Genomic DNA, 12,117 nt, shown 5'->3' on the forward strand with positions numbered 1-12,117 from the left:
TTGTTGAGCGCAGCAGAGGAAACAGGAGTGAGCGGCGAACAATGAGGGACACAGAGAAAGAGACAGGAAGCATCTCAGAGAGTTTGACACTTCCCGCTCCAAGCGAAAACCTAATGACAGAACACTGGGCTTTTATGACTCACGCCAGACACTCTCACAAATGAGCGACTGTGCGGCTGTCTGACCGCGGGTGTGAGTGACCTGACGGGTGGACAGACAAGGCAGTGTCCAGAGGGCCAGAGGGCCAGAGGACGGGGTTCCGTTAAAGACACCCGGGTCCCAGGAGGAGTTGTTGCAGCGGCCCCCACGGTCCCCACAAGGATGATAAACGACCAACTTGTGATAGTCGGGTCTCTCTCTTAATGACGTCAGCGAGATGGAACGCCATTAGCTTGATTGGATGGAGCGCAGCGGGCCGGTGAACTGGAGGGCACCCCGGGGGAGGAGGGGTGGAGGAGGTGGAGGAGGTGGTGGTGGTGGAGGAGGAGGTGGAGGAGATGTTTCACTTTCACGTTTTCCAAACACAGTTCAGTCCAAAACAGAGACTCCGAAAACAAGTCCACAAATAGAAATGAGCGAACAAATGCGCAGAGTGCCCATAAATAAATGGCGATGGGAACAAAACTAGAGGGATGTAATTACTGTGAATGGAGGCTCTTTTTTTTTTTTTTTTCCTCTTTCATTTTTTTTTTTTACCTCCGCAGTGCACAAAAGACAACGCAGGCTTTGTCCATTAGCCCTCCTGGAGCTTTTAGTCACAATGCGTTTTATTCATTAGCATTAGCAGGTCGGAGATGTTGAAACTGGACTGCTTTATTTATATTCAGGCAGGAAGGTGGAGACGAATTCAAGGGAGGAAAAAAACTCAAAGCGCTTTAACTGTGAAAGTGAACCCAGAATCACAGGTCGGTGGTGTTGAATAAGGATTCCGTCCAGCTCACCTGACTTCCTGAAGGTCTCTCGTACTCAGGTTCAGACATCTATCTATCAATCGATAGATAGATAGATAGATAGATGAATAGATAGACAGGTCCACCTATTTAGCCCTGTGTTTACAGTCTTCTATAGGTTCCTGCTGGTAATGAAACCTTTCTGGAAGGAAGCAAAGGTGAGGTGGCCATGAGGAGGTCTCAGAGGGCAGAACCAGCACCTGCTGGGTGTGACGTCACTTAACTGGGACACGGGTCACTGTTTCAGTGTGCGTTTCAGCACACACGTTGTTGGGTGAAGCACAAAAACACACTTGATGGACGGTTTTCATATTCCTGGAGAGTTCGCCGACTGGGCAGGAGACACACCGACGAATGTTTGACCTTCGCAAAATGTCTGAACTGCTTCTTCTACTTGGTGACCCCCGGGCGCACCCGGTGTCGGCCTCGTTCGTGCTCTCCGAGAGGCTGTCAGTCGTCAGTCATGCGCGCCAGCAGACGAGTCTTGAACCTGTCATCTGCAGGTTATCAGTGCGATCCCCCGTCTCCCCCCCCGTGGTGCCGCGTGTCCTCCATCTCTTCAAGTCTGTTTCTTCTCCCAGCCTTGAACTCCGAGTTCCAAAGAGCCTCGGGGTTTGTTCCACCCCCCCCCCTCCCTCGCGGCCGCTACCCCCTTCCGTCTGTCTTCTTGGGAGGTCGCCATCTAATCGGAGGGGTGCCAGCATCTTTTGTCTTGTCTTCCAAGCCAGGAGGGACATTGTGGACCTTGTTTTGAACCACCATACGTGGGGGCTGTAATTGGAGAAAACACAAGAGAATCAGCAGACCCCCATATAATCCAATGTGTGACTTTTTTATTCTGAGCGTCACTGTAACCGTACACTTGGTGATGCATTATATGTCCCCTGTGGAAAAGTATACAGTATGTATACAATAAGAGACGAGTGCAGATTCCCTTCAGTTAATTGTTTGTCCTAATGTTGCGTTGAGGTTTGAGTCTCTTTTCATATGAACAAGGAAGTTAAGAGTGCAGCGCCTCCAAATGGCTCTTAAAGACACTGCTTTTAAACATTTCTCCAATTTTCTTGGGTTTTCGTGTGGGGGGGACCTTAATTCCATTTGCATCTCTAAACATGACTCTACAATGAGGGGCCAACACGTTCAAAACATTTACATTTGGCTGACAAACCAACAGGAAACGCTGAGCCAATAGTGTAACTCTGTTTTCTCAGCACCAGCCTCAGTTTCTGGGTAAACTCCAGAAATACATATGAAATCTATAGGTTGTCCAGCGAAAATAGAATATTGGTTCAGAATCTCCTCACTGTCGTAAGCTGAAAGATTCAAGATAAAAGTTCATGGAAGGACCCGCTGGACAAGCAGCTGGTGTTAACAACGCTATCGCACACATTTACAGGCTTCAGCATCAGGGCTCGTGCCGCTGTCGTGCGTGACGGTTTCACATTTTGATGTGATCGACCACATGAATTGATTGGTGACATGATTCCAAGCATCGGTTGCTGCCTTTCCGAGTAGCTCTTTCAACTCTGACGATATATGGGGTCAGCTGTGTGAACCCGACCAGCAGAATGGAACAGTGGGGGCAGAGAGCATCGCCTACTGTTTCCCAGCCAGGAACCTTTCATTTAATTGTTGACAGTCGACGTGTTCCGCACCTTGAAAACACTGTAAAGTAGAAACTTTATCCCTCACTATCTTTCTCCAGTTAAACCAAGTACAGGTGAAAAAAATTTTTTTTAAAAAATAGACTTACAGAGTTGACATAATTAGAACGTTATTGCTAGATTTTGTGCACGCATTACTGTCAAGTGTTTAATTAAGGACATTTTGAGAAGCGGAATAATTCTGTTTATCTAACGGTGTCACAATAATTTCCTTGGAGTCATAATTAAGATGTTTGTTTTTCCGTAATCGCTCTGAGCAACTGTGACAATCTGCATAAGAGTGTTTGGTGAAGAATAGTAAAAGTTAAAATACAAGTTTTAGGATGGATTGTAAAAGGTCGACGTGCTTCATGCAAAACCTTCAAGCTTTAAAAAGACCATTTGTTTTGTCTCTACTCAGAGCCACAAGTCACTATCTTAGATTATTGAAGGATGATCTGAGAGATGGTACTCTTGATGACTCTTCTGTATCCGTCCCAAACGGACTGTCCTTTGGGTCTAAACACAGGAAGTGGCATCGATTCCCACTGTTTGTAAACAGGAAAGGTGTTGCCCCCTGATTGAGGAGCAATCAGGGTCGCGTACAATCTTTTGTAGATTAGCTTCAACTGGTTTTCAGACAAAATATTTAAAATACCAAAAATTACCCTCAGAGATGGTAGAAGTTTGGGTTGCATTAACATGCAGCATCCCAAAGTTGTTGTGTTTTGGGGGTGTTGGTCCGTCCTGACACTTACGACTGACAGCCGCGCAACAATTTCATAGCTTCTGCAAACTTCAGCCGGAGTGTACTGACAGCGAGGACGCCTGTCAGCGCTCAGAGGAGGGGAGCGACTCACAGAGAGCCTCACTGGGGAGGAGAAGCTGCCTCCGTGAGAATGAGCCAGACACGCCAGACAGGCGAGGAGAGGAAATCCCAAATAAACACACAGCAAATTGTTTTAATGATGATGATAATGAAAAAGGGGCTCTGGTGAACATTTTCCCACGATGATCCTTCTATTTTTTTTTTTTTTTTTTTTTTATTATTAAAAGGCAACTTCTTTCTTGCTCAGACATCCTATAGTTATTTTGGAATGATGTACCACTTTGTGTGAAGCCCTCAGTGTGTTCCACTGTCATCCTATCAGGAGAGGAGAATTTTTCTGGGAGTTTTTGTGTGAAGTGAATTTCTCAAAACACGGCCTCAAATCTGTCACATGAGATCATAAGAAGACATCGAATTTCATCCAGATTAGATAAAAAAAAAAACAACTTGTTATCACCTGGGAAAGGATCCAAATTCATTAATATCATAAAAGTAAAGCTGTCGCTCTATCATTGTTCAACCTGTTCTCGAGTTCTAGATTTAATCGCAGTTGGTCATCGGTTGTCAGTCTCTCATGTCAGTGTTTTCTTTCAGTTCACAACCAGAGGAGTCGTGGATGAATTACGGACAAATTCAGGAAGTGTTTGCTTTGGCTCTAATTTAAGTGACCGATAGGAAGCTTTCTGATTCTCACTGATCAGCAATCTGCAGCCGGGCCTGACCGCTGGCTCTCGTACTTTCCTCGTTTAATTCTGTCGCTATCAAAAAACAAACTTCCTGCCGTCCTGGGAAAACAACCGGCTCGACAAGTCACGTGCACAGACGTTAGACGTGTGCGTGTGTGTGCGTGTGTGTGTGTGTGTGTGTGACTTCGTGGTGCAATCTAGAAACTCTTGTTCGACCCGTCAATGCGGGCAAACGATGAGGGGGAGGCGGGGAAAAAAAGGTCGGAGCCGCACGATCCATGGCTGCCGTGATCTAAAAGCTGCTGCACTCAGAGGATGACATCATCCTGCAGGGCCCCATTAAAGGCCGGCCTATAAAAAAAAATTACACACACACACATACACACTATGTCCACCAACTATGTTGCCGCTCACTTCTCCTTCATGTCCTCTCCCCATTGACCTTTTTTTCCTCCACTCCTCCACTCCTCCATCCTTCCTTCCATCCTTCCTTCCATCCTTCTGTAATACCGTCAGTCCTTCCATCCAAACTCTTCTCCTGTTTAACATTCAGTCTCCAACCGTCGTCCCCTATCGCTGCTTTCCACAGCGCTGCACTTTTGGCAGCGTGTCTGTTTTTCTCTTGTAACTTTCTATAATCAAATGCAACCACGGATCAATAACACACTAAAATAACTATGCACAGTGTCACAACAACTTTCACAAGAGCTACAACACTGTCTTGGCGTTCCAGTTCCGTCAAGACCAACTGTGTTCTACGTTACGCTGGAACAACAGGAAAAACATGCTGCTGCACCACTGGGTGCAATGTACGACACGCATCAGCAATCAAATACACACAAGAAAATGCGGTCAAAAGAAACTGATAATGACCGAAGGTCTTTGTCTTGTGTCGGCAGCTGTCACCAACGAAATGCCATTGTTTTACAAGGACACTAATGTTAAAAGTGTAATAATGCAATGCCATAAGCAATGCAAACTATCCAAAGAATAAAAACTACATCTTCCAAGAGCACAAATGTAAGTGCTGTTTAAACTGTAACGATGGGGCTTGGATCCAATGGCATAACTCGGAGAAAGGTTCTTTGAGAACAAAGAAGAAACATAAATCTTCCCCACTGAGGAAAATGGTCTAGAATAACAAACATAATCACTTGGAGGGAGGAAATGAATGCACTAAATGTACTGTAGTCCTAGTATAACTATTAACTAAAACGTCCTCATGAGAAGGAAGCGTGTAAAGATCTTGACTTGGCAGGGAAGAGGCTGCTTCTGTCCTTTGGCCAAGACAAAGAGAAACGGCCTCCATCCACAGATGGAGAACAGGTGGAAGCTATCAGGGTTGGGAAAGACAATCAGACAGGTGGCAAACACACAGAAGGAAGAGGCAAGCTACCGGGCACAGGAGGAGAATTGAATTTCAAAATAAAACAGGAAGTTGAAAAATAGATGAGATATTAAAAAAAAAAAAAAAAAAAAACACAACTTCAACATGAGATAACATAATTCTCCTGGACATGACATAAAAAAAAAACATTGCAACATCCAGAACAATCACACATCAAAGCTGGAGTGAAGAAAAATCACAGTAATGTGATTCTGCTGTGTTGTTTCAGTGTGCGAGCACTGAAACAGGATCTGCTGATAAGCTGGCTTTCGTGCAGACTGAGGAGACGGGGGTCTATTCTAATGACTTTAGAAAGAGAGGGAAAAGAAAATATGAAAATAATGCCAAGGAGCTGCGGAGAAACGATGGATGCGGTGTAGCGACTTGAAAGGAGGCGCAAGGTTTCAGTTACACGGGGACACTTTGAGATATATTTCCAATTTCAGTTTTGCGGCTCAATAATTTCTCTTTAACCAATGTGTGTGTGTGTGTGTGTGTGTGCGTATACGTGTGTGCCGAGACTCTCACAGATCAAAGTCTTCTTCAAGCAGTGTCTCCATCATCATCCGCAGAGTCTTTGAGGTTTTAAACATTCAGCGTCCCCCAGGCCAGTTCCTAAAAGGCCTCTTTCCACCAAGACACTGAATTCTAGCAGCATCGCCGCGGAGACCTGCTGCCTGTGATCTACGGAAAAAAAGAAGTATTATTCTGCTCTCATTGTTAAAGTTAGGGTTAAAAAAAAAAAAGAGTATAACTATTGAAATTACTTTGTCAAGGTTGTGCCTTTTTGTGTATGTAAAATTATCTTTATTTTATAATCAATTTAAATAACAACATTGCAAGTAACTGGTTACTCCCCAACACTGGTAGTTGTAGTACAATGTTGCTGTAGCTTTTTGGGTCATTGGAAGGGATGGCGAGTCTCGATGTAAACCATTGAAATCTGTGTTTACGGGCTTTTGCATGTCCAAGCAATTTGCATCTGTTTGACTTGATAACGCGACGTCATTAAACTGCGCTGCAGGATCATGTCCAGACGATAATTGCATGTTAACCATTACGTTCAGCGTCGCTGGAACACAGCGGATTGAAATATCTGCCCTCGGCACCGGATCGATAAAAATGCAGGTCTGGCACGTCCCCGCAGCCTCCGTCTGGTTCTCCGGTATCGACTGTCTTGCAGCTCACTAATAATGTGACGTCTCAGAAGGAGCCGTGGCCAGAGTTGCTGCGAACACTCAGACAGAGAGTGAGTGGACAGAGACACGCAGCTCACTGTTTGGAGGTCAATGACCAGGGTCGTACAGGAGACTCTTGCACTAATGACACTATGGTGACCATGTTTTGGGCACCAAAAAGCAAAGTGCTTGGTCAGACAGTGAGGCACTCAATTGATACTTGAAGTTTACTGAAAGATACCTCATAATATCAGTATGTTTGCTGTATGTCTCCTCTGTATGAATAGAAAATTGCGATATACTGTCCATAACTGAAGAGACACATTCAGATTGACTCGAAAAGTTTCAGCGGTGCAAAAATAAGTCTATATAATGTACGGATAATATTCAAAATAATACCAATGATGTTTTAGCAAATCCGTCTTTGACAAAGCAGGAGGGGTGTGAATCTTTCACTCACAGCACGATCCGATTCAGGGACGATTCATAAAAAAATAGTTCATAATTTGGCATGATTCGATCTGATTCGGTTCCGTGCGATTCAATACAAATGGACAATTTAACCCCAAGTGCTTATCTTTACTTCACCGACCTTTACCGATCCAGGGCTCCATCAACCGATGCACTCGGATCTCATACGTCACAGACCGATGACCGATTCAAATCGGTTTACCTTTACAACACTACAAAGCAGCTCTCGCAAACTGTTTAATGCAACGATGTACATAAAAGATATTTACTTCTTTCAGTGATTTTCTGTCTTTATGAAATGAAACCGGGACGCCCGGGACGGCTCGTCAAAACAGGGATAAGTTCGGTCACGGGAACCGCTTTTGATTTCGCACAACTCCAGAGGTGGGAGCCTGCAGCTACGACTTTGCAAGGAGCCGAGTGACGCTAAAGAGGCGTGCGGAACAACGCTCGCAATCTAGGCTGGCGTGTGGACTATTTAATTACACTGAAATAACAACAGCCAAGCTCTCGTCGGCCGTGACGTCTGCGCGGACATCACGATCGCTTTTGGTTCTTGTTCGAGCGAGTCGGGACTTCAGCGGGCAAATTTTATGTATCATGGGCGTGAACTGCACACGTTCCAAGGAGGCGTGTGCGTGAAATGTCGCAAACCTCTCCGTGTGTTGCTGCTTTTACCATCCTGCTGCTTACTGGCTCAGATGATTTGTAAGAGCGGGCATGATCCCCAGTTCTGGATCGTGTCCTTCATCACAACAAAACCATGCGGTTGCACATTCAGTTCATATTCTGACGGCCTGAAACTGAATTTGATGGAAAGGAAGCGGACTTCCTGTTTACAGAAGTAACATTATTCATCCCAAACAGTATGGAATCCCTGTTCAGAGACCACACATTGAATCCTCAAACTGGGCCATGTGCAATTTTTTTAAATTATTTTTTTGAACAATTTAAAATTCTTCACCTTCCAAACATCATTTTTAATTCAACATTAATCTTAGATCACACTGTACTTCAGGGGTGTTATTGCTTCTGTTTTGCAGCTGGCTGAAAGTTCAAAAACTGACAGAGGGAAAGCAACACAAGTTGACAGCAGTGCAAAAAAGAAAAAAAAAAAAAAAGAAACCCTTAAGCCTCACCTGCCACCAGTCTGGCATAGTTCCACGCTTGAAGGTGTGTGTGTAGAGGCAGGTCCAGGCCAAGTGGGCGGGGCGACGGTGATGTTCCTTTATAAGGAGGATCCCAGTGTAAAAAAGCCACGAGAGGAAAATCACAGAGGACAGATGGAATGAAAGAGCGGATGAGCGTGTGTGTGTGTGTGTGTGTGTGTGTGTGTGTAGCGGGTGAAACATGCTGCAAAGGAAGATGTCTGACAGAAGAAGCTGCTTCTGTTAAACAAAAGAGCTGACAAAAAAAACCCAGACTGTGTGAATTTGCTATGAAGTTTGAGAGAGAAGGAGCCATGCAGAGACCCAGCAGCTGTCATGTAAGTGTGTGTCTGTGTGTGTGTGTGTGTGTGTGGGTGTGTGTGTGTGTGGGTGTGTATGTCGCGGTTCAGGTGTTGGCGCTTACTGTGCCGCAGTCATAGTGTCAGCATGTCTGTCTGCCCTTCACTTTTCTTTCTTCTCACCTGTCCGGGTCGCTGTTTTGGCCTCAAACTGGCCGTTCAACTATCTGAACAGTAAATAGTTAAAGCCTGCTGTGTTCTCCTACTTCACAGCAGTCAAAGGGACGGAGCCCCTTAGGTTACATGCACAAAGGACACTTCCAGTTTTAGGTCACCGTCACTTTATTTTTGCCTTATTTTGTCCCAATGTGAACATTTTGGCTGTCGTCCACTGAAAGGTTCATTCAGTCAGTTTGGCCCTGACTTGCAAGACTCTGCTGGGTTTTGTCGGGGGGGGGGCGGGGGGGGGGTTCTAAATCATTCCACTCCATCAGGTTTTTTTTTCCAAAGATACAATCAGCATTTCGTAGGAGGTTGTTGCTCAACAACCAGAAACAAAATTTGTTAAATAAAAGTTTGTCGAGCAGCATTTGCCACGTTTCCCCACGCACTAAATCGAGCTAAAGCCAAACATGATCTCACAGAGGCCCTATTTTTGTAATTTTGACACCATCACCATTTGACCTTTGCCTGTGATGGAAGTGTTCAACCTTCGCCGCCTGGTCTCTGATCTGTGCTGCTCTGGCTGAACTTCAGCCTCACGACCTTTCTGCTCTAACCACAGTTCTCCAGGGATCAGTTCATCCTGGACTGTCCCTCAGAGAAGCTGCGCAAAGAGCTGGAGGAGGAGCTGAAGATGGACTGCGAGGAGCCCAGGAGCCATGCGTGGTACCATGGGGCGATACCCAGACAGGTAAGACTCACAACGGAGCGAGACAATAGCTTGTAGCTACGCTGGGGGCTCCAGCTTTGCCACTCGGGGCCTCTATTTAGGCTTTTATCTGACTGTAAGCACCACGTGTGCCCTGTGGTTGTCTAATAATAGGTGATCAGGTTCAACAAGTTCTGAACCAACCTTTAAAGGGAGGGGCGCATGACTCAGGTGTGTGTGTGTGTGTGTGTGTGTGTGTATTTTCCTGGGAATGCGGCACTGTGAGGACTCAAATACATTTTTCAGCCAACAGACTGAGGACATTTCTTCAACTTTTTCCTCTCAAGGTGATCATTAAAAGTCAGGCCGGAGACTTAAATTTAGAGACAGCGTGTACAGATTGAGGTTGGGTTAAGGTTCAGGGTTTGGGTAAGAGCTGGGTTAGGCTGCTCAAAGACAGAGAAAGAGCCGTGTGTGTGTGTGTGTGTGTGTGTGTGTGTGTGTGTGTGTGTGTGTGTGTGTGTGTGTGTGTGTGTGTGTGTGTGTGTGTGTGTGTGGTGGGACAGAGAGAGAGAGAGAGAGAGAGAGCGCCTGTGCGCTCCCTGTGAGATGTAATCATTTTTAATAAGCTGCTTCCTTTTGGCTAAGCTAAACTACCATTATATGCTACACAAACACACGCTTAATTAAAGTCTGAAGCCGTGTGTGCGTGTGTCTTTGAGAGCGAGCGGTGGCCATGTGAGAGACTGGAGAACGATATCACGCCCGAGCGTCTCATTAGGGTGTTGAAACTGCCGTTCAGGAATTTTGCAACTGGGGGCGTCTTTGACGTGAGTCTCTGGTTTATCACTCGTTCCATCGTGAGTCATCGTCATTTCTGCTTTACGACGATCGGAAGCGAATAACGACCGGTTCACGTCAACCGCTCGTAAAATATTCACCAATCGCCCGATGTTTCAAATGGCTGCGTTGCCTAAAAAGCAAAGCGGTCCAAAAGCCAATTCAATAAGAATGTTGTAATGTTAAAAAAAAAGAATAAAATTATCGCTGGAGAGATCTTGAATCTCAAAAAATGCATACATATGTATTTTTTCGAGTTACATACAGTACATATATGTGTGTGTGTAGCTTGAAAATATATAGCCATATATCCAGATATTTTTTTTTTAGCTTTAAGATCCTTTAAAGCGATGATTATATTGAACTGACTCGGGCTAAGCAAACTAAATCTCCTTAATTGGCTCATTTTCCAGTGGCGCTTACAGTAAGAAAAAAATAAATATTTCTCTTGGTGCGTAAAAACATGGCGTTGCGTCAAGTGCGACGCAGCGGCAGCGGCAGCAAACTCGACAGAACTGAGCTCACATGGAAGGTAACAGTGTAACAGCCTGCCTTTGTTTGATTTAATGAAATGTTTTGGACTGCAAACGACCGCCCCGTGTGCGTGTGCGTGTGCGTGTGCGTGTGCGTGTGCGTGTGCGTGTGCGTGTGCCCGCATCTCTAAATCTCTGTATTGTCGCAGGTTGCTGAAAACCTGGTGCAGCGCGACGGGGACTTTCTGATCCGCGACTCGCTGTCCAGTCCGGGAAGCTACGTTCTGACCTCCCAGTGGCGGAACGAGGCCCAGCATTTTAAAATCAACAAGAAGGTGAGAGAGGCACTGCGCGAACACACAGAACCGGGGGGGGGTGCCACTGGTAAGCAGACCAATGTCACTGGCACAGACTGTGACCGTGACTGCTTAATCGACCGATCATAAAAACACGGACGCAACTGGTCAAACCAGTCACGACGGAAGGAAACGGAACAAACAAAATGAACCACGCGTGGTGGGTGTCTGATAAATAAGCTTATTGTAAACACCGCCTCCCTCAGGTCGTGAAGCTGAATGACGCCTACATCAAGGTGGAGTACCGGCTGGAGAGGGAGGGCTTCGACAACGTCCCCGCGCTGATAAGATACTACGTGGGCAACAGGAAACCAGTCTCACACGTGGGTTTGGTTGTATTTCATCATGTCTTTTTTTTTTTTTTATTACAAAAACATACTCCCTGTTGATGAGGTGATCTGCGTTAGAGTGTTTTCTGTTTTCTCAACCGGACCGGCCGGGTTTGTCCGACCACCTTGCAGGGTTGGCCTCCCCTTTCCGAAAGCGTTTCTCCTGAGTCTTTGTCAAAAAGGATACGAGACAGAAATACAAACACTTGTGGAATCAGTCCACCTTTGTTGCACCAAGTTAAGTTACATGCTGAAATTAAAAAAAAAAAAATAAATAATAATAATAAAATAAAATCCCCAGTGGACAAAGCGACGAACAGGCATCTCGTTATCTCCGAGGTTCAAAGCTCCCGCCTCACTGGCTTGAGCTGGCTCTCACTCCATCTGTGGCCCTCAGGTGGTCGGAGCCATCATCTTCCAGCCAATCAACAGAGTCCTGCCGCTGCGCTGCTTGGAGGAGAAGTACGGCCTGTCCAACAATCAGCGGGATCGGCTCATGGCTCACGAGAGGCGGAGCCAGAAGCGCCTCAGCCTCAACATCACCAACGGACACGCGCACGACAGCGCGCACGGAGTGCTCGACGCCATGCACTGCCTGGACAACGGCATGGGCCGGAGCAGCCAACTCAGGTGAGCGCAGCCCTCATTGGCTGAAAC

The 12,117-nt window shown here is 45.9% G+C and overlaps 1 protein-coding gene across 3 annotated transcripts in view; it reads left to right on the forward strand.

The window, feature by feature from the left end:
* The window catches only part of LOC142900650 (breast cancer anti-estrogen resistance protein 3-like), a 42,181-nt gene that overhangs the window by 22,190 nt on the left and 7,874 nt on the right, over nt 1-12,117 (forward strand). For 2 of the 3 annotated variants that reach the window (XM_076045057.1, XM_076045058.1), the window contains 4 exons: nt 9,376-9,504; nt 10,985-11,110; nt 11,338-11,454; nt 11,858-12,090. In XM_076045057.1, the coding sequence (XP_075901172.1) occupies nt 9,376-9,504; nt 10,985-11,110; nt 11,338-11,454; nt 11,858-12,090 (605 nt within the window). Of the gene's footprint in view, nt 1-8,392; nt 8,631-9,375; nt 9,505-10,984; nt 11,111-11,337; nt 11,455-11,857; nt 12,091-12,117 lie in introns of those variants that run through there. The other variant, XM_076045059.1, reaches the window with a different exon arrangement.

Source organism: Nelusetta ayraudi, unplaced genomic scaffold (assembly GCF_046127955.1).
Source record: "Nelusetta ayraudi isolate G7.1 ecotype Tasmania unplaced genomic scaffold, CSIRO-AGI_Nayr_v1 ptg000084l, whole genome shotgun sequence".
Taxonomy (NCBI): domain Eukaryota; kingdom Metazoa; phylum Chordata; class Actinopteri; order Tetraodontiformes; family Monacanthidae; genus Nelusetta; species Nelusetta ayraudi.